General features: G+C 37.3%; 1 protein-coding gene across 2 annotated transcripts; it reads right to left on the reverse strand.

Moving 5' to 3' along the window:
- Positions 1–568: 568 nt before the first annotated feature.
- Positions 569–14,696, reverse strand: LOC108044018 (C3 and PZP-like alpha-2-macroglobulin domain-containing protein 8). 2 transcript variants are annotated; one of them, XM_044462028.1, is made up of 4 exons: positions 14,646–14,696; positions 12,913–13,314; positions 1,889–2,290; positions 569–1,295 (listed from the first exon to the last, which is right to left on the reverse strand). In XM_044462028.1, exons 1-4 carry the CDS (start codon positions 14,653–14,655, stop codon positions 817–819), a joined length of 1,293 nt encoding a protein of 430 aa, XP_044317963.1. In that variant the 5' UTR covers positions 14,656–14,696; the 3' UTR covers positions 569–816. The 2 variants fall into 2 exon arrangements, with proteins under 2 accessions (XP_044317963.1, XP_016978358.1); XM_017122869.2 differs by lacking the exons at positions 12,913–13,314; positions 14,646–14,696 and adding an exon at positions 3,268–3,378.
- Between the last annotated feature and the right edge of the window lie 6,863 nt (positions 14,697–21,559).

The raw sequence follows: 21,559 nt of genomic DNA on the forward strand, positions 1-21,559 counted from the left end.
GTATGATAGTACTTAAATTTGAAGTGGCTTTTTTCTAAGTATACTAATAATTCCGATAAGAAACTGTTTAAGTGGCTTGGAAATAAAAAAGCAAAAATATTTGCGCTTGGTATTATTTGAAGATTTAAAAAAAATTATTTTCAACTTTCTAAAAATGTTAGAAAAATATTCTTTTACCAACAACAACCAATAATTGAATTAATATCCAGCAAAAAAACACTGAATTCAGAGAGGCAATGTGTAATTCATGCAAATACATATTTAAGGCATTTTTCACAATTCAAACCGATAAAAAATTAATTTAAAAAAAATAGTTAAATTCTGAATAAGCTACATGCTTGTGGAAACCTAAAGTTTTTTGCTTGGAAACGCTTTCTTTTCATGTTAAAAATGTTTATGCTTTATATTTGATAGCAAAACGACAAGTCCGATTATCTTAAAGTAGGCGTACCCTAAAACGGAACTTCCTCCAGATTTCTGTAACATTCGAATTTGAATACTGATACTGCTGCCCCACATAATTTTAAGATACCAAGGTTTTTTTCAAACTTTAATAAAGTCAATCATATATCCTTGACGGAAATTCACATACAATATTTATATGTGATATGTTATTTTCTTAAACATATTTATTGTTTATTTACCAATTTGGGTGAACAAAATAATAACCTTTTCGGCATCAAATCGAGATTCTTCAACAGTATTGAGTAGAAATGCAAATATAAATAAAATTTCTGCGACCAGTTGAACTGTAATGCGCTCAGTTTAACAATTGTGCTTCAGTGCGTTGGACATCATGGAGTCGAACCAGGGGACTTAGTTGGCCACGTAGATCTCGAACTCCTTGTAGGCCAGCTCCTCGCCGCCGTACGGGATGTAGCAGCATCCGTGGGAGGGCTGCACCTTGCCCACGGTGATGGTTCCGTCGTGGGTGGCGCGTCCGATGAAGAGCGGCTCGCCCTCGGCGGTCTCGCCGGCGGGATAAGCGTTGGGCGGAATGTTTCCGGCATCGACGGCAACCCACTGTCCTCCGGCGGCGCAGAGCACCTCGTACTCGCCGTGTCCGTGCTCACCGCCTCCGTAGGCCACGTAGGTGACGCCGTGGGATGGGTGCAGCTTGCCGGGAATCAGGTCACCCTCGTGACGGGCACGGGCAATGTACAGCTGCTCGCTGCTGTCGAATCCTCCCTCCAGGGCGTTGGGCGGAACCTCTCCGTTGGCGGCGGCCACCCAGCATCCTGGTCCGCTTCCGGTGGGCGCTGCAAAGCCAATCGCTGGTGCAGAGGGAGCGGAATCTGCGGAGAAACGATGCGATTAATTAGCTGATGATATTTATAAAAATTGTTCAAATAAAAGCACAAATCTTGCTCAGATTGATATACCTTGCCATTCCATAATTACTAGACATATGTATATATTCTAGGAAAATATTAACTAATTTTAGAAACATAAAAACTGTGTAGTGTGATTCTCGTTTGTGTTTTTTAAGTCATTTTAGCCTTTGAGTTGAAATACATATAACATTATTTGGCCCTCTAAAAATATATCTGTTTATATTGGCAATGTTATTAACAGCCCATTATAGTTCTTAAAAAATTGTATTTTGTTTGATGGGTTCCCAATTATATAACAAATACTTTGCAAAAGACGTTGAAAATACGCTAATGTCAAAAAATGCTTAAGGTTTAAGTACCATTAAAATATTAAAAGAAATAAAATATTAATTTAAGTAAGTAAGTAGTTGTTCTTTCTATGTATACAATGGGTTGCATTGTGAAACTGTAGGACAATACATTATCCAAACAAAACGAAAGATAAACTAATCAGAGAGAAAAACACTTGTGCTATTGTTGAGCCCCCAAAGGCGTGTAACTGGGCGTAAACTCACCATCCAACTGCCAGGATCCGCTGGCGCCCCATCCCGTGCAGATGCCGACGAAGTTCACCGGGAACAGGCTGCCGGCGTCGTAGGAAAGGAAGGCAGCAGCATCTCCTTCGCGACCCACGGTGATGACATTGTCATACCAGCGCACCCAGAAGCCGCGGAACTCGCCGGCGTCCAGGATACCCGGAGTGGGCACCTCGGCCACCTCGGGCTTCTGGCGGTCCTTGCGGATCACCGACTTGGTGTTCTCCCATCCGCCCAGGAAGATCTCGAAGATTGGGCCGTTCTCCTCGGGAGCGGGTGTGAGTGCCAAGTGGGCATCTTTGGGGGAACGCACCTTGAAGGTGAACAGTCCACCGCTGGCCGGGAAGAATTGGTACTCCAACTTATCGGGGGTGTTGATTTCTGCAAAGAAGGCGGTGAAGAGAAGATTAGTGTTGAGTTTCAGAGGCAACTGTACCCAGCTATGTTTTCAGAGGCAACTGTAGCAAAATATGTGCGAGATGGGAAAGTTTTGAGGTTTTAATTATCAACCTCAAACATCTCCCGCAAATCACAGGAAAAGTGTTGTCATAAAAAATACTTGAACTGGAAAAATTTCGTTGCTATTTATATGTTTGGGCCGTTTGAGATACATATCTGAATGTTTAGCGTCTGTTTTTGTTTTCGCTACTTGTTTAACGCCATTCGCATGATGTCATTTAGATCGCCATCGGTTCTTTGCTACAAAATATTCTAGCTAATTCCACTCAAGCTCAATTTCGAGTTCTGAGCCGGCATTACGGCTCTCGGGCGACGAACATTTGCCTAGAGATATGTAAGGTTGTGCTTTTTGTTCTCCACAGATTGTACAAATTCTTTCCCAAGCAACATTATTTCGCATGACATCATTATGGGTGCATCTCTCGTCTGACCCTCGGGTAACACTCGCGGTATTCTTATTGATTATTGCCAGAGTTCAAGGCGTATACAAGTGACTCATCACAGCTGATACACATTTTTGGACACCTTGGTATATGACCGCATCGAGAATCAATTTAATAGGTCATAAATAACACTAAAAAGGCACCAGCAAAGTCCAAAATGTATAGCATTGTCTGCGTATTCCCGTTAATTGAATTTAGATGATCACAAGGTGAAAGTTGCGCCATAAACACTCTCTGCATATATTTTATTTGGTAAAAACCCAACATAGATAAAGAATTTCTATATTTTATTTACTTCTGATGTTTCGATTCTAGGAATTTGTTGACACAATTCAATTTTGGTCGTGGGCCAAAAGTTTAGTTCTTTATTCCGCTTCCCTCCCTACGTTTAAATTCACCCAATTATCCATTCCATTATCCAACTGCTCTATGCACTCCACCCACTTGGGAACTCACCAATTGGCATGATTGCTACTTCCACTTAACGTTGTTCGCTTACTGAGATTCTGATTCAAACTGCCGCAATGGAACCCAAATACCGGCGAGGTAAGCACTGCTAAAAACAAGAGGGCAGTGCGAGAATAAAAGCTCGACAAGCTTTTCGACTCTCTTTCAATTTGTGTGAGATCGATGTCTATCTAGAAAGTGGTCGACTGTACCAGCTTGTATAGGAATCTATTACCATAAAGTCGCTCTGTTCATAGCTAAGCCTCATCGATTAAGATGTACTTTTTATTAAAATATTTAATACCATAATTACCCTGAATTTAACAAAAATTCATAGAATATTAGCTTTAATAACATAAACTAAAAATTTGGTTTCTAACTGGAGAATTTTAGATATTGCATCGAAAAAAAGGAAATCAAATTCCTAACCATTTTGGAAAGGGTATGCAAAATTTGGTTAGTTAAGTTAGCTTTCGTACCTAGTTTTCCTTAGCACGACTATGACTCAGGTTGGCAAAAGCTACTGCTGATGTCATCAAGACCACTGGGAAGCTTTCTCAATGCTAAAAATGCTCTGGCTAAGGGCTTGATACTTCTTTTTAGTCGCTTGCCAGAGACAGATTTACATATTTATGCTAAATTAATTAAGTACATATATATTATGATTTCCGAAAAACTTTATTAAAACTTTCCATGTCTAGTGACAAACCATTTTTTTTAATTTTGCTCAGATATGTTTGAACAAAAATATATGGTTTTATTTTTGGAAACAAAGTAAAATAATTGTAAAGTAAATGAAATGCTACATATTAAAGTTATAATTTTGTGAGGGTAATGTTAATGTTAATATTAAAAAACCAAAATTTTTAAGAATTCAATTAACGAAAAGATTTTATATACTTATAAGCCAAATCATAGATTTTCTCGCTGGTAGGGTATTTTCAATTCGATTTTTCTGATTCTCCTATTTTCTTTTACAATGTTTTAACGTTGCTGTCGTCATTTATTTTGGCGTCATGTGCCGGTTTTATTTTGTGTTGTCACATGGGTTACCAAACCAGGGCATCCAATGCTACTGCCAATGATTTCACCAAAAGGGTCTAATGGGCTTAAAAAAAAATTTGTTTTCCATTCGGACATTATAAATTTAATGTGCTATTAAATAGATTCATTAAAAGGTCTTTGCACTACCAAATTGTTGCATACTTTTGGGGCGCCAGATATTTCAATAGCACTGGACCAAAATTTTTCAGCTTTTTTCAGTCTTGTACGAGGTTGTGCGAATTATCTTTCTGTACGTCACTTCTTTTTTGTTCATGGCCTCTTGTGTTCTTAATGTCAGTCGGTTTTCTTTAGTCTCGCCGGTCGGTCGCACTTTTCTTATTACGAAACGTACATGCGCAGAACTTCGCTACGAACGGAAATAGTTTAAAATAAACAAATTACTATTTGCATTCACAGAAACGGCTAGTCGTGCCAAATTGTCTTGTGATAAGAGCAGATCAATTGCTCACACCGTGCAACTCGGGTATTTATATCGGAGACACCTAAACACACATCCGAACAAACTTTACACCGTGGCAGACGAGTAAACAAACAATACACTGGTTATAGGTTTCCTTTTATTGTTTACTTTAGTGCTGAACAGATCATTTTACTGGAAGGGCCTTAGGTTTTACCTGGCTTGCTGGAGCATTGCATCTATATTATGAAGCTTAACCATTTATAAATGGGCTTATTTACGTCATAGTTCTACTAGGCATGTTTAACTTAGGCCATCTTAGGATATGGCATTTTTAGGATGTGTTTAAGAAAATAAGTTTTTATCGTTTAATACAACTTTTAAGTTAAACCAACAACTAACGGTTATGTCTGATTGCTGCCGTAGATAATATCTTGACAGTTTAGGATATTAACTAATTCATTTTTTGTATTGTTATAGCTGTTACTATTAGATAATCGGAACAGGATTCGAAATGCATTAATAAATTAAGTAGGCACTTGGAAACAAGAGCCTGGACAATACCTAATAGCTGAATAAGCCACAGACAGAATATTTCATCATCTTTATCTAATCTTTCAGATAGCTTTCAGACAGAATTCATTTTTCCCATTGACGGGCCCCCAAAATATATGTACATATACTGCGCATATCAGCGAACAAAACAAGTTAACTTTGTTTACACTTTCCCATTTACTTTTATGGCTCGATTTGCGTAACATTATGACCTCTGGAATGCTGTGCAGTGCCAAATTGAAATAAATTAATAAAATTGATTTCCGCTCCCGACATTTGCGACATTTCCAGAGACAAGTGTAAATCTGGACGAGTTCACTCAATTGAATCCAATTGGGTCTCAGTTCCAGCCTCCTTCCACTGGATTTTCTCGAAAGTGTCAACAGCCAATTGAGATTTAAGTAACCTAGGGCAATCAACTTGGTATTAACCCTAGGTTCACATTTTTATAAACAAAAACAAATAGTACAGATGTTGATATTTCATAAATAAAATTATTAGCTTTCTTTATAAATTAATTGTTTTTAAATAAACATCTTGGGTAAAGTCTAGATGCAGATGAGATCTATCTGTTAACGAAAGGAAAAGTAAAAAACGAGCAGCAGTAACTTCAGATTACCTTATCGCGTATACGCCCTGTTACGCCATGTGAAAAATAAAAATTTCTTATGAAATCATTCAGCAAGCCCCAAACTAAATCAGCTGAAAACATAATAGTAAAAATAAACTGAAATTAATTTTAGTATAGGTAAGCAGTCTGTGTGCTTGACGAGCCCCCCAATACTTGTGATCTTTGCTCATGCTCTAATATGAGTTTAACATACATACATATGTACATAAATCTGAAAATGTTAAAAAAAAACTCGTTTGACTTTACTCTTATAATCTTAAATCATCAAAAGGAAAGATAACTGATCTTGATTGGCCACTTGTTCCGATTGATTTGACTTCGGAACCCTTTGATATTTATAATTATCCTGGTGATTAATGCAACTCCCGTTTGATAATGGAGTTGTTGGCCTGTTGTTCCGATAAGTAATGCCTATACTTGCCTCCCTTTTGCTTTCCGATGCAGGCGTACATACATACATATGTAAGTACGTGTGCGTGAGACAGACAGTTCCCCTGCCCTTCCCCGATAAAGGGCACTTTGGGAATGACTCAAATATGCGACAAACATATCCATGTTATCTGTGTTAGGTCTCTAAACATTTTGTTTTGGTCTGGCGCCGTATTTACTGTCAACACGTCATTTTTTAAGTGCAGTTACAAATTGCATTTTAGTGAAAGGAGGGAAGTGGGAGAAAGAGAAGTCAGAAAGAGGTAAAGAGTGGACGAAGCTCGCGGTACGAGGAAGTGTGAGTGCAGAGAGTGGAGACGAAAGAGGCGCGAAGGATGGAGAAAAAGTACCGGCTGTCACACGTCACACATACTAAAAAAGATCTGGTAAAATTTTCTCTCCATACTTTTTGTTTTGCTGTGGGCTGTGCTGTGCGGCAGTGGACTTTTATCACAGCAAGAGAACTCGAAAAATATTGCTCTTGCATATTTTGTTCAAGCACGTTCGCCAACAGCTGTCATTTTACACTGTAAAAAATATTTTAACCTTTCTAGCATTCTGAATGGGAACGAAACAGAAAATAATAACACAAAAGTATTACCGTATTAAATACAATTGAAATCTTACAAATGAATCTGAATCATTAACAACAAAATAACTCGTATTATTTACACAGTAACTTTCTTGTCTTTCCAGTTCGTTGACTTTTTTTAAAGGATTTATGTTTATAATTTTTTCGAAAAAGCTCGAAATTCGCTGAGCGAAAACTATTTAACAACCGTAAGTTGCAAGGTCGCGATTAGTCTCGTAACTCTGCTCAAAGTGACGCCGAAAGAAATTAAAGAGTGATCGAACCGAGTGATAAATGCAAACAAGGCATATTTAAGTGATAAACAAGTGGCAAAAATAAACAAACCATTTTAGCTAAATTAAAATTGGTTCCACCAGGCGACGGCCTTGAAAGAAAGAAACTTCCCAAAATGAACGGAAACGGGTGAGTTTGTTAAAATAGTTTTTACCGATAGCGTCTGCACCCGTACCTCTATTGCATAAATCTGCATCTAGTGTCTAGGTACCCGCTTTCACTTTTCTGCCCGCCAGATATCTGGCATATGTATGTCTCGCCAAATTGCCAAAGCGTAGATATACTTACATATTTATGTACATAGCCACGTTTAGTACACAGTTTTTTTTAGATCACCGTTTTTTTTTCAATTCTGTGCCAATTCCACTGTTTTTTTCGGTTTTGTTTTCTTTTATCCTCACGCACGCCTACGCTTGCAAATCTGCCGGCGAGCCAAAGTGTCATTTTGTTGTATCATGGCAGTATTTTTATACCCTTGCAGAGGGTATTATAATTTTGGTCAGAAGTTTGTAACGCAGTGAAGAAGACGTTACTGACCCCATAAAGTATATATATATTCTTGATCAGGATCAATAGGGGAGTCGATATAGCCATGTCCTTCTGTCCGACTTTTTCAATTCCGTTTGCGAGCTCAGTTTAAAAGCTAGTGATCTGAGACTCACAATTTTATGTTTTTCAGAATAGTTCGCGCAGTGTAGAAGCTATTGACATAAATTTTTCCAAATCGTATTTTTTTATGCATACCTTGATCAAGGTAAAAGCGCGTGCCGATCGGACGTCTATATCCTATAGCTCCCACAGGAACAATAGTGTGAAATCGGCCAAAAAAATACGTATACCTTATTCTTTTCGCTACTTTTTCAATTCTAGAAATTTCGGCAATGTCTGCAAGGGTATTAAAACTTCGGCTTGTCGAAGTTAGCTTTCGTCCTCGTTGCAAATAAATATAAATATAAGTATATATACTCTTGATCAGAATCACCTCCTGAGTTGATATAGCCATGTCCGTCTGTCCGTCTGTCTGTTTCTACGCAAACTAGTCTCTCAGTTTTAAAGCTATCGAATTGAAACTTTGCACACACCCTTCTTTCCTTTGCACGCAGTATATAAGTCGGAACGGCCTGGATCGGCCGACTATATCCTATAGCTAATAATATAACTGATTGATCGGAAATATCATAACTTTCGTGTTTGTAAAGTTAGAAAGTTGGGATTTCCAAATTTCATAAGGATCGGCCGACTATATCCTATAGCTGCCATATAACTGAACGATTGGAAATGCCATAACTTTGGTGTTTGTTAAGTTAGGAAGTTGGGATTTTCTATGGGTTTTATTTTTGGCCAATCAATCCCACCTACCAAATTTCATAAGGATCGGCCGACTATATCCTATAGCTGCCATATAACTGAACGATTGGAAATGCCATAACTTTGGTGTTTTTAAAGTTAGGAATTTTGTATTTTTTATGAGTATTAAGAATGCATCATATGAATAATTTTGGAGAATATAATTTACAGAGTATTCTGCAAGGGTATATCAACTTCGGCTCCGCCCGAAGTTAGCTTTCCTTTCTTGTTTTTTAATTTCTTTGTACAGCGGCAGACTTGTTTCGCCAAGGTAGTTGATAATATCTTTTAGAGGCTCTTTCCCGCAAATACGATATTTGAATTTTAACTGCTTGTCAAAAAACCCAGCTGATTGACAGTACGACCGTAGCACGCTTAATTCTGATGAACTCTCGAAATTTTGGTCACACAGATTAAAGTTTTTACGCTAGCGAACTCGTTTTTCGATCTGAGTACTAGGCTTTATAGCTGACGAACATATTTCGTCGATCTGAGTACTACGCTTTTCGCCAGCGGAAACACTTTTTACAAGCAGCTAAAATTCAAAAATCTTATTTGCGGAAGAGTGCCTGTAAGGGATATTCTCAACTACTTTGACAAGAAATGTCGGCCGCAATACAAAAAGTTAGAAAACAAAAAAAAAGAAATTTAAATTTAAAAGTTTTATAGTTTTTTAATTACTGATAATTGTTTGGTAATTTTTTAATTTTTCGATTTTCCTAAGGGATGTCCGATTTTTATACCTTTGCAGGGGGTATAATAATTTCAGTCAAAAGATTACAATGCAGTGAAGGAGACATTTCCGACCCAAAAGTTTTCTTTCTATTGCAGGTAGTATATAAGCCGTAACGAGGCAGATCATATAGCTACCATATTAACAATCGGAAAAACAATTCAAAAAAATTATAACTTTGTGGTTTTTAATTTTTTTTTGTTCTTTGGGATTTGGTAATATTTAAATATTATGGAATTACGATTTAATTAAATTAAAATCGGACAACAATATCATATAGCTGCCATAGAAACGATTTGTAATAACTGCAAGGGTATATATACTTCGGCTTTGCTTCCTTTCTTGTTTTAATTGAAAATTCATTTTTTAATCAGACTTGTAGTCTAATTTTAAATTATAAATATAACTTAACATAGTTACTCATAGCTAAAAAGCGTCACAAGTTTACTGATATTGAGTCAAATCCATCGGACATATTGTCACTTTGTTTTTTTTTATACCCTTGCAGAGGGTATTATAATTTTGGTCAAAAGTGTGCAACGCAGTGAAGGAGACATCTCCGACCCTATAAAGTATATATATTCTTGATCAGGATCACCCCCTGAGTTGATATAAGCATGTCCGTCTGTCTGTTTTTACGCGAAATAGTCTCTCAGTTTTAAATATATCGAACTGAAACTTTGCACACACCCTTCTTTCCTTTGCACGCAGTATATAAGTCGGAACGGCCTGGATCGGCCGACTATATCCTATAGCTAATCATATAACTGATTGATCGGAAATGCCATAACTTTGGTGTTTGTAAAGTTAGAAAGTTGGGATTTTCTATGGGTTTTATATTTGGCCAATCAATCCGACCTACCAAATTTCATAAGGATCGGCCGACTATATTCTATAGCTGCCATATAACTGATTGATCGGAAATGCCATAACTTTGGTGTTTGTAAAGTTAGGAAGCTGGGATTTTCTATGGGTTTTATTTTTGGCCAATCAATCCGACCTACCAAACTTCATAAGGATCGGCTGACTATATCCTATAGCTGCCATATAACTGAACGATTGGAAATGCCATAACTTTGGTGTTTTTAAAGTTAGGAAGTTGGGATTTTTTATGAATATTAAGAATGCATCATATGAATAATTTTGGAGAATATAATTTACAGAGTATTCTGCAAGGGTATATCAACTTCGGCTCCGCCCGAAACTAGCTTTCCTTTCTTGTTATACCCTTGCAGAGGGTATTATAATTTTGGTCAAAAGTGTGCAACGCAGTGAAGGAGACATCTCCGACCCTATAAAGTATATATATTCTTGATCAGGATCACCTCCTGAGTTGATATAGCCATGTCCGTCTGTCCGTCTGTCCGTCTGTCCGTCTGTCTGTTTCTACGCAAACTAGTCTCTCAGTTTTAAAGCTATCGGATTGAAACTTTGCACACACCCTTCTTTCCTTTGCACGCAGTATATAAGTCGGAACGGCCGGGATCGGCCGACTATATCCTATAGCTGCCATATAACTGATTGATCGGAAATGCCATAACTTTCGTGTTTGTAAAGTTAGGAAGTTGGGATTTTCTATGGGTTTTATATTTGGCCAATCAATCCGACCTACCAAATTTCATAAGGATCGGCCGACTATATCCTATAGCTGCCATATAACTGATTGATCGGAAATGAAATAACTTTGGTGTTTTTAAAGTTAGGAAGGTGGGATTTTTTATGAGTATTAAAAATGCATCATATGAATAATTTTGGAGAATATAATTTGCAGAATATTCTGCAAGGGTATTTCAACTTCGGCTCCGCCCGAAGTTAGCTTTCCTTTCTTGTTTTTCATTGAAATAAACTTAAACTTTAGTAAACTTAATTTTTTAATGAAAAAACAAGAAAGGAAAGCTAACTTCGGGCGGAGCCGATGTTGATATACCCTTGCAGAATACTCTGTAAATTATATTTCCCCAAATTTATTCATATGATGCATTCTTAATACTCATAAAAAATCCCAACTTCCTAACTTTAAAAACACCAAAGTTATGGCATTTCCAATCGTTCAGTTATATGGCAGCTATAGGATATAGTCGGCCGATCCTTATGAAGTTTGGTAGGTCGGATTGATTGGCCAAAAATAAAACCCATAGAAAATCCCAACTTCCTAACTTTACAAACACCAACGTTATGGCATTTCCGATTAATCAGTTATATGGCAGCTATAGGATATAGTCGGCCGATCCTTTTAAAATTTGGTACGTCAAATTAATTGGCCAAATGTAAAACCCATAGAAAATCCCAACTTCCTAACTTTACAAACACCAAAGTTGTGGCATTTCCGATCGTTCAGTTATATGGCAGCTATAGGATATAGTCGGCCGATCCTTATAAAATTTGGTACGTCAAATTGATTGGCCAAATGTAAAACCCATAGAAAATCCCAACTTTCTAACTTTAAAAACACCAAAGTTATTTCATTTCCGATCAATCAGTTATATGGCAGCTATAGGATATAGTTGGCCGATCCTGGCCGTTCCGACTTATATACTGCGTGCAAAGGAAAGAAGGGTGTGTGCAAAGTTTCAATTCAATGACAGACGGACAGACGGACATGCTTATATCAACTCAGGAGGTGATCCTGATCAAGAATATATATACTTAATATGGTCGGAGATGTCTCCTTCACTGCGTTGCACACTTTTGACCAAAATTATAATACCCTCTGCAAGGGTATAACAAGAAAGGAAATCTAATCTTGTACACTGCATGCAAAGGAACGAAGGGTGTGTGCAAAATTTCAATTCGATATCTTTAAAACTGAGAGACTAGTTCGCGTAGAAACAGACAGACGGACAGACGGACATGCTCATATCAACTCAGGACGCGATCCTGATCAAGAATATATATACTTTATAGGGTCGGAGATGTCTTCTAGACTGCGTTGCAAACTTTTGACCAAAATTATAATACCATCTGCAAGGGTATAAAAAGTGACCACATTTTCGATGATTGTGACTGACACCCAGTAAACTTATCAGATTGGTAGTCATAGCTAGACTGCTATTTCAGTTATTTTTTTTTTTCTATGAGTAACTTAAATTGTTTTTTCCGATTGTTTCTATGGGAGCTATATGATATAGTCGCCCGATCCGGCTCGTTCCGACTTATTCACTACCTTCAAAAGAAATAAAACTTTTGGATAGATCGACTCTCCTGGTAATGCTGATTACCATATATTCTTGAATATATATAGGGTCAGAAATGTCTCCTTCACTGCGTTGCAAACTTGTTATAAATTATAATACCATTTGCAAGGGTATATTGTTTATATTGGCTGTGTGTTACTATTATTAAACAGTTCTTAAGAAATTCTATTCTGTTTAATGGGTGCCCAATTAAATAACAAATACCTTGCCAAATATGTTGTTAAATTCGTTAATGTAATAAATTACTTCAGGTTTTAGTATCATAAAAATATTAAATGAAATTAAATATTAATTTAAGTAAGTAAGTAGTTGCTCTACAGTGGGTAACATTATGAAACTATAGGACAATACATTAGCCAAACAGAACGAAAGGTAAAATAATCAGAGATGAAAAACACATGTGCTATTGCTGAGTCCCCAGAGGCTACGAAAACTCACCATCCAACTGCCAGGATCCACTGGCGCCCCATCCCGTGCAGATGCCGACGAACTTCACCGGGAACAGGCTGCCGGCGTCGTAGGAAAGCAAGGCAGCGGCAGTTCCTTCGCGGCCCACTGTGATGACATTGTCATACCAGCGCACCCAAAAGCCGCGGAACTCGTTGGCATTTAGGATACCGGGAGTGCGCACCTGGGCCACCTCGGGCTTCTGGCGGTTCTTGCGGATCACCGACTTGGTGTTCTCCCATCCGCCCAGGAAGATCTCGTAGATTGGGCCGGTATCCTCGGGAGCGGGTGTGAGTGCCAAGTGGGCATCTTTGGGGGAACGCACCTTGAAGGTGAACAGTCCTCCGCTGGCCGGGAAGAATTGGTACTCCAACTTATCGGGGGTATTGATTTCTGCAAAAAAGGCGGTGAAGAAACGATTAATGCTGAGTTTCAGAGGCAACTGTACCTAGTTACGTTTTCAGAGGCAACTGTACCAAAATATGCGCGAGATGGAAATGTTTCGAGGTTTTAATTATTAACCTTAAACATCTCCCGCAAATCAGGAAAAGTGTTGTCATAAATAATCAATATTGGTGCATCTCTCGTCTGACCCTCGGGTTCTTATTGATTATTGAAGTTCATGGCGTTTAAAATTGGCTCATCACAGCTAATACATATTTTTGAAAATCTTGGTATATAACCGCATCGAGAATCAATTTAATAGGTCATAAATAACAGAAGCTAACTTCGGCAAGCCGAAGTTTTAATACCCTTGCAGACTAGCCGAAAAAAAACCAAATTGAAAAAGTAAATAAATAAATAAATTAGATTTGCATAGTTTCATGTCAATAGCTTTTATACTGCTAAAATGTCATATAAAAATAGAAAAAAGGGATATTTTCGCTGCCTTTAACAATTTTTCCCACGATCGGCAAGAGCTTTTAAGACTGCGCGAAATATTCTGAAAACATCAAATTTGGACCTATTTCACCCTATTGTTCCTATGGGAGCTATAGGATACAGACGTCGGATCGGCACGCGCTTTCACTCTGATCAAGGTATTAATAAAAAATACGATTTGGAAAGATTCATGGCAATAACTTATATAGTGCGCAAAATATCCTGAAAATCATTCAATTTTAACCGATTTAAGACGTCCGATCGGAACGCTCTTTTACCCTGATCAAGGTATGCATAAAAAAATACGATTCGGAAAGATTCATGTCAATAGTTTTTTCACTGCGCGAAATATCATCAATTCTTGCAAGGTATATTCGATTGTTCCTATGGGAGCTATAGGATATAGACGTCCGATCGGGGCGCTTTCTAAACTTGATCTGTGTACACATGTTTTAGGACGACAGTGAAAGTCTCAGATCGCTAGCTTTTATACTGAGCTCGCAAACGGTATTGAAACAGACGGACATGGCTATATCGACTACCCTATTGATCCTGACCAAGAATATATATACTTTATGGGGTCGGAAACGTATCCTTCACTGCGTTGCACACTTTTGACCAAAATTATAATTCCCTCTGCAAGGGTATAAAAAGGAAACAGCAAAGTCCAAAATGTACAGTATTGTCAGCGTATTCCCGTTAATTGAATCTAGATGATGACAAGGTAATATTTTGTATTTGTGTCTGGTTAAAACCCAGCTTCTCTCCCTACGTTTAAATTCATCCAATTATGCATTCCATTATCAAACTGCTCTATGCACTCCACCCACTTGAGAACTCACCAATTGGCATGATTAATACTTTCACTTAACGTTGTTTGCTTCCTGACGTTCTGATTCAAACTGGATCACAAATACCGGCGAGAATAATACTAAAATAGAGGGCAGTGCTAGAATAAAAGCTCGACAAGCTTTTCGACTCTCTTTCAATTTCTGTAAGATCGATATCTTTTATTAAATTATTTAACACCATAACGATTTAACAAAAATTCATGAATTGTTTAATGATTTAAATGAAAAATTTGTTTTCTAACTGAAGAATTTTAGATATTGCAACGAAAAATGTAATAACATGAAAATCAAATCAAAGACCCAACCATTTTTGAAAGGGTATGGAAAATTTGGAATAGCTAAGTAAGCTTTCGTACCTAGTTTTGCTTGACACGACTATGGCTCAGGCTACTGCTGATAGTGGGAAGCTTTCTCAATGCTAAAAATGCTGTGTCTAAGGGCTTGATCATTTTTTTTAGTGGCTTGCCGGTTTCCGAAAAAATGTATTAAAACTTTCCATGTCTTGTGACAAACCATTTTTTTCTTTTTTGAAAAATGTTGGATAGATTGTTATAAATGGTTTCTAACCAAACTTTTGAAAACAATGGAACACAAATATAAAGTAGATGAAAAGCTACAAAATAAAGCTATAAATTTGTAATAGTAATGTTTTCTGCATATTAAATCTTTGTAAATCTACAATATACAAAAAACAAGAAAGGAAAGCCGAAGTTGATATACCCTTGCAGAATATTTTGCATTTGAATACTCATAAAAAATCGCAACTTCCTAACTTTAAAAACACCAAAGTTATGGTATTTCCGATCGTTCAGTTATATGGCAGCTATAGGATATATTCGGCCGATCCTTATGCAATTTGGTAAGTCGGATTGATTGGTCAAAAATAAAACCCATAGAAAATCCCATCTTCCTAACTTTACAAACACCAAAGTTATGGCATTTTCGATCAATCAGTTATATGGCTGCTATAAGATATATTCGGCCGATCCATATGAAATTTGATAGGTCGGATTGATTGGTCAAAAATAAAACCCATAGAAAATCCCAACTTCCTAACTTTACAAACACCAAAGTTATGGCATTTCCGATCGTTCAGTTATATAGCAGCTATAGGATATAGTCGGCCGATCCTTATGAAATTTGGCAGGTCGGATTGATTGGCCAAAAATAAAACCCATAGAAAATCCCAACTTCCTAACTTTAAAAACATCAAAGTTATGGCATTTCCGATCGTTCAGTTATATGGCAGCTATATGATATAGTGGCCCGATCCGGCTCGTTCCGACTTATATACTACCTGCAATAGAAAGACAACTTTTGGGAAAGTTTCAAGCAGATAGCTTTAAAACTGAGGGACTAGTTTGCGTAAAAACGGACACACGGAAAGACGGACGGACATGACTAGATCGAAATGTCTCCTTCACTGCGTTGCAAACTTTTGACTGAAATTATAATACCCTCTGCAAGGGTATAAAAACAACAAAGTTATTCTTTTTTTCCGATTGTTCCTATGGGAGCTATATGATATATGATATATATCCCAACTTCCTAACTTTAAAAACATCAAAGTTATGGCATTTCCGATCGTTCAGTTATATGGCAGCTATATGATATAGTGGCCCGATCCGGCTCGTTCCGACTTATATACTACCTGCAATAGAAAGACAACTTTTGGGAAAGTTTCAAGCAGATAGCTTTAAAACTGAGGGACTAGTTTTTGTAGAAACGGACGGAAAGACGGACATGGCTAGATCGACTCTCCTGGTGATGCTGATCAAGATACCCTATAGGGTCGGAAATGTCTCCTACACTGCGTTTCAAACTTTTGACTGAAATTATAACACCCTCTGCAAAGGTATAAAAAGTGCAACGCTGAAAAATGTTGGTCCAGTGCTATTCAAATATCTGGCGCCCCAAATGTATGCTACAATATGGTAGTCTAAAACTTCCCAAAAGTTGTCTTTCTATTGCAGGAACGAGCCGGATTGGGCGACTATAGCTCCCATAGGAACAACCGGAAAAAAGATTCCAAAAAATTATTACTTTTTTGTTTTTAATTTTTGTTTTTTTTTTTTTTGTTCTTTTTTTCGCGGAGTCGTACGGGCCACTTACCCGCCCAACCGACCGAGGGGCGCAGCCGTGTATCGTACGGCACGATTCGCGATAAGATAGACGCGAGATAGGAAAATAAAGGTAAAGGTCCGGGGAAAAAAGTAATAGTTAGATCAATCTTGTGCCAATGAAGCAAGTATCAATCGTTTTAGGAGCAGCAGAGAGTCAAGATTTGATATTACAGGAAAAAGTCTATTATAGTCAGAACATAATACTCTGAAAGGCTCTTGCAAGGCATAGTTAGATCTACAATGATTTAAAATTAGGGGAAAATAATTTGTAGTTAATCTACTTGGCACAGAAAAGTTTAGCCGACTTAACAAGTCGGGGCAGTCAATATCACCATGAATAAGGTTATAAATAAAGATAGTACCAAGCATCGTTCTACGGTTGGCTAGGGATGGTAAATTAATCAAAAGAAGTCTACTAGAATAAGAAGGTAAGATGAGATTTGCATCCCAGTTTGGGCGCCGTAAAGCAAAAAGAAGGAAGTTTTTTTGTACAGATTCAATACGACCAATATGTATTCCGTATTGTGGACTCCAGACGGGAGACCCATATTCCAGAATCGGACGGCCTAGCGAAATAAATAAAGTTTTAGTCAAATAAGGATCATCGAATTCTTTTGACCACCTTTTAATAAATGCAAGCACTCCTCTGGCTTTATTAACCATGGACGAAATGTGATTAGAAAATTTTAGTTTAGGGTCCAAGAGAACGCCAAGATCGTTTACAAGAGTTATTCTATCCAAAGAGCTGCCACTTAACGTGTAAGTCGCGTTTAAATTTAGTAAATTATCTCGGCACCAGTTTTGAAAATTATCTAGATCGGATTGCAAGTTTAAATGGCAGGAAATGTACTTATACTGCAGGCACAACTTAACATCATCTGCGTACATAAGTACGCGAGAATGACTTATAATTGAGGGAAGATCGTTAATAAATAATGTAAAAAGTAAGTTATGTTTAAATTTAAAGGAATTACAGCATTAATTTAATAAAAATCGGATATAGCTGCTATAGAAACGATGGCCAAATGCAGCGCAAAATCGACATAGATTCATTGTTTTTAGTAATATATTCGGCGTGCCGAAGTTTGCTTTCTGTTTTTTTTTTACGAAACGTGCATTCGCAGAACTTTAATCCGAACGTAAATAGTGTAAAATAAACAAATTGCTATTTGCATTCACAGAAACGGCTAGTCGTGCCAAATTGTCTTGTGATAAGAGCAGATCAATTGCTCACACCGTGCAACTCGGGTATTTATATCGGAGACACCTAAACACACACCAGAACAAACTTCCCAGCAAGCAAAGTTAGGAGCGCTCTTAATTGTGTGTCTGAAAAGAGCCTCGTTTCAGAGTGTTTTCTGAGTCGGCACATAAATAAGAGCGTTTTCGGAGCACATTTGGTGCTCTCTAAGCATAGGCTCATAAAAAGCTCTTATGTCTGAGCATATTCTGAACGATGGTAAGTAAAATCAAAGTAAAAATCGCGATTAAAATAATGGAATGCAGATTCCTGCGATAAGCAAGATGATTTAAAATGCACAAATTTACTTAGTTAGTTAGCAATACGCAAGTGCAAGTCGGACGTGTTCAGTGAGTACAAAAAAAATGTGTAAATATAATTTTAAATTTGATAAATTTTAAATTATGAGTGTATAAAGATCAAGCCGAAATGAATGTAAACAAGAAAGGAAAGCTAATTTCGGGCGGAGCCGAAGTTGATATACCCTTGCAGAATATTCTGTAAATTATATTCTCCAAAATTATTCATATGATGCATTCTTAATACTCATAAAAAATCCCAACTTCCTAACTTTAAAAACACCAAAGTTATGACATTTCCAATCGTTCAGTTATATGGCAGCTATAAGATATAGTCGGCCGATCCTTATGAAATTTGGTGGGTCGGATTGATTGGCCAAAAATAAAACCCATAGAAAATCCCAACTTCCTAACTTTACAAACACCAAAGTTATGGCATTTCCGATCAATCAGTTATATGGCGGCTATAGGATATAGTCGTCCGATCCTTATGAAATTCGGTAGGTCGGATTGATTAGCCAAAAATAAAACCCATAGAAAATCTCAACTTCCTAACTTTAAAAACACCAAAGTTATGGCTTTTCCGATCGTTCAGTTATATGGCAGCTATATGATATAGTCGCCCGATCCGGCTCGTTCCGACTTATATACTACCTGCAATAGAAAGACAACTTTTGGGAAAGTTTCAAGCAGATAGCTTTAAAACTGAGGGACTAGTTTGCGTAGAAACGGACGGACGGACGGACAGACGGACAGACGGACGGACAGACGGACAGACGGACAGACGGACAGACGGACATGGCTAGATCGACTCTCCTGGTGATGGTGATCAAGAATATATATACTTTATAGGGTCGGAAATGTCTCCTTCACTGCGTTGCAAACTTTTGACTGAAATTATAATACCCTCTGCAAGGGTATAAAAATATTAAATGCCCTGATGACCAGGAATCTATGTTGCTGTGAGTCTCTGCCACCGGAGCTCGGCGAAGTGAATGAACCAATATTGGATTCAGGGGCTTATTTGGAGCAAAACCATATTGAAAATGATGGATATTTAAGTGATGAAAGTAACCTTTCTGAAGACTCCGAAGAGCATGAGATCAAATCCCCTGCGCGAGGAATTGTCAAACTGGGCAGTTGCATTCAATATATCGTGATCTGCTTTAAATGAGCTTCTGCACATCCTGCGCCGTATTTCACCTGATTTGCCATGTAATTCCAGAACTTTAAAGAGAACACCTAAATATGGTTATTGTGTCCCATTGTATGGCGGCGAGTATATACATTATGGAATCGCTGATTGCCTGACAGATTTTTTGGAAAAATATACTTTTAAAGAAAAGACAATATTTATCAATATAAATATTGATAGCCTGCCACTATTTGAAAGCTCCAATATGCAGGCATGGCCGATATTAATATACATATATTTATAAAACTTCCCCTGAGGGTTTTCTATGCTTTCATCGTAGGGTGAAAACACTTATATCTGTGTCAGAAAAGAGTCAGATCAGACTCAGAAATCTTCCTCTTAAAGTGCGACCGTTTTCAAAGAAAATAACACTCTTTCCGGACTCTTTTTTGCACACTTTATGACTGTAAATGCTCAGAAAAAAGTATCAGAAAACCGTCAGAAAACGCTCAAATTGCTTGCTGGGTTTACACCGTGGCAGACGATTATACAAACAATACACTGCTTCAGAACACTGAACAGATCATTTTACTGGGTTTTACCTGGGTTGCTGGAGCATTGCATCTATTATGAAGCTTAACCATTTATACATGGGCTTGTTTACGTCATAGTTCTACTAGGCATGTTGAACTTAGGCCATCCTAGGATATGGCATTTTTACAATGTGTTTAAGAAAATACGTTTTTATCGTTTAATACAACTTTTAAGTTAAACCCACAAATAACGGCTATGTCCGATTGCTGCCATAGATAATATCTTGGCATTTTAGGATATTAACTAATTCTTTTTTTTATAGATAATAGATAAACGAGTGCCTGAATAATACCTAATTGGTGCATAATCCACAGACAGAATATTTCATCATCTTTATCTAATCTTTCAGATAACTTTCAGACAGAATTCATTTTTCCCATTGACGGGCCCCCAAAATATATACTGCGCAGATAAGCGAACAAAACAAGTTAACTTTGTTTACACTTTCCCATTTAGTTTTATGGCTCGATTTGCGTAACATTATGACCTCTGGAATGCTGAATCATCAGAATACTTGCCTTAGGTTGCCATTCAATTAAGAGATATATTCACTCGCTATGCAGTGCCAAATTGAAATAAATTAATACAATTGAATTAACATTTCCGCTCCCGACATTTGCGACATTTCCAGAGACAAGTGTAAATCTGGACGAGTTTACTCAATTGGATCCAATTCGGTCTCAGTTCCAGCCTCCTTCCACTGGATTTTCTCGAAAGTGTCAACAGCCAATTGAGATTTAAGTAACCTAGGGCAATCAACTTGGTATTAACCCTATATGAAAAGGACTGCAGTTCACACATTTACAAACAAAAACAAATAGAACAGAAGAATAATCTTAATATTATCAATTTCATATAATGTTATATAAAAATAATTAGCTTTCTTTAATTATTAATTGTTTTATAAACATCATGGGTAAATTCTAGATGAGATATATAAAATTAAAAAAACGAGCAGCAATAACATTAGATAACCTTATCATACGCCCTGTTAAGCCACGTAAAAAAAATTATTTCTTATGAAATCATACAGCAAGCCCCAAACTAAATCAGCTGAAAACATAAAAGTAAAAATAAACTGAAATTAATATTAGTATATGTAGGTAAACAGTCTGTGTGCTTGACGAGCCCCCAATACTTGTGAACTTTGATCATGCTCTGGTCAGAGTTTAACGTTGGTATGAATGTACATATGTAATTAAATACATACATACATCTGAAAATGTTAAAAAGAAACTCGTTTGACTTTGCTCTTACAATCTCAAAACATCAAAAAGAAAGACAACTGATATTGATTGGCCATTTGTTCCAATTGATTTGACGTCGGAACCCTTTGATATTTATATTTATCCTGGTGATTAATGCAACTCCCGTTTAATAATGAAGTTGGCCTGTTGTTCCGATAAGTAATGCTTATACTTGCCTCCCTTTTGCTTTCGGATGCAGGCGTACATATGTATGTATGTATGTATGTACATAAGTTCGTGTGTGTCAGTTCGAGTGGTTGCCCAAAG

Source organism: Drosophila rhopaloa, unplaced genomic scaffold, assembly GCF_018152115.1.
Source record: "Drosophila rhopaloa isolate 14029-0021.01 unplaced genomic scaffold, ASM1815211v1 contig_115, whole genome shotgun sequence".
Lineage (NCBI taxonomy): Eukaryota > Metazoa > Arthropoda > Insecta > Diptera > Drosophilidae > Drosophila > Drosophila rhopaloa.

Coding starts and splice junctions, on each gene's coding strand:
- LOC108044018 (XM_044462028.1), bottom strand. Junction 2,291..12,912: donor TGGATCCTGGCAGTTGGATG/GTGAGTTTTCGT, acceptor CCTTCTTTGCAG/AAATCAACACCCCCGATAAG. Junction 1,296..1,888: donor CGGATCCTGGCAGTTGGATG/GTGAGTTTACGC, acceptor GTTTCTCCGCAG/ATTCCGCTCCCTCTGCACCA.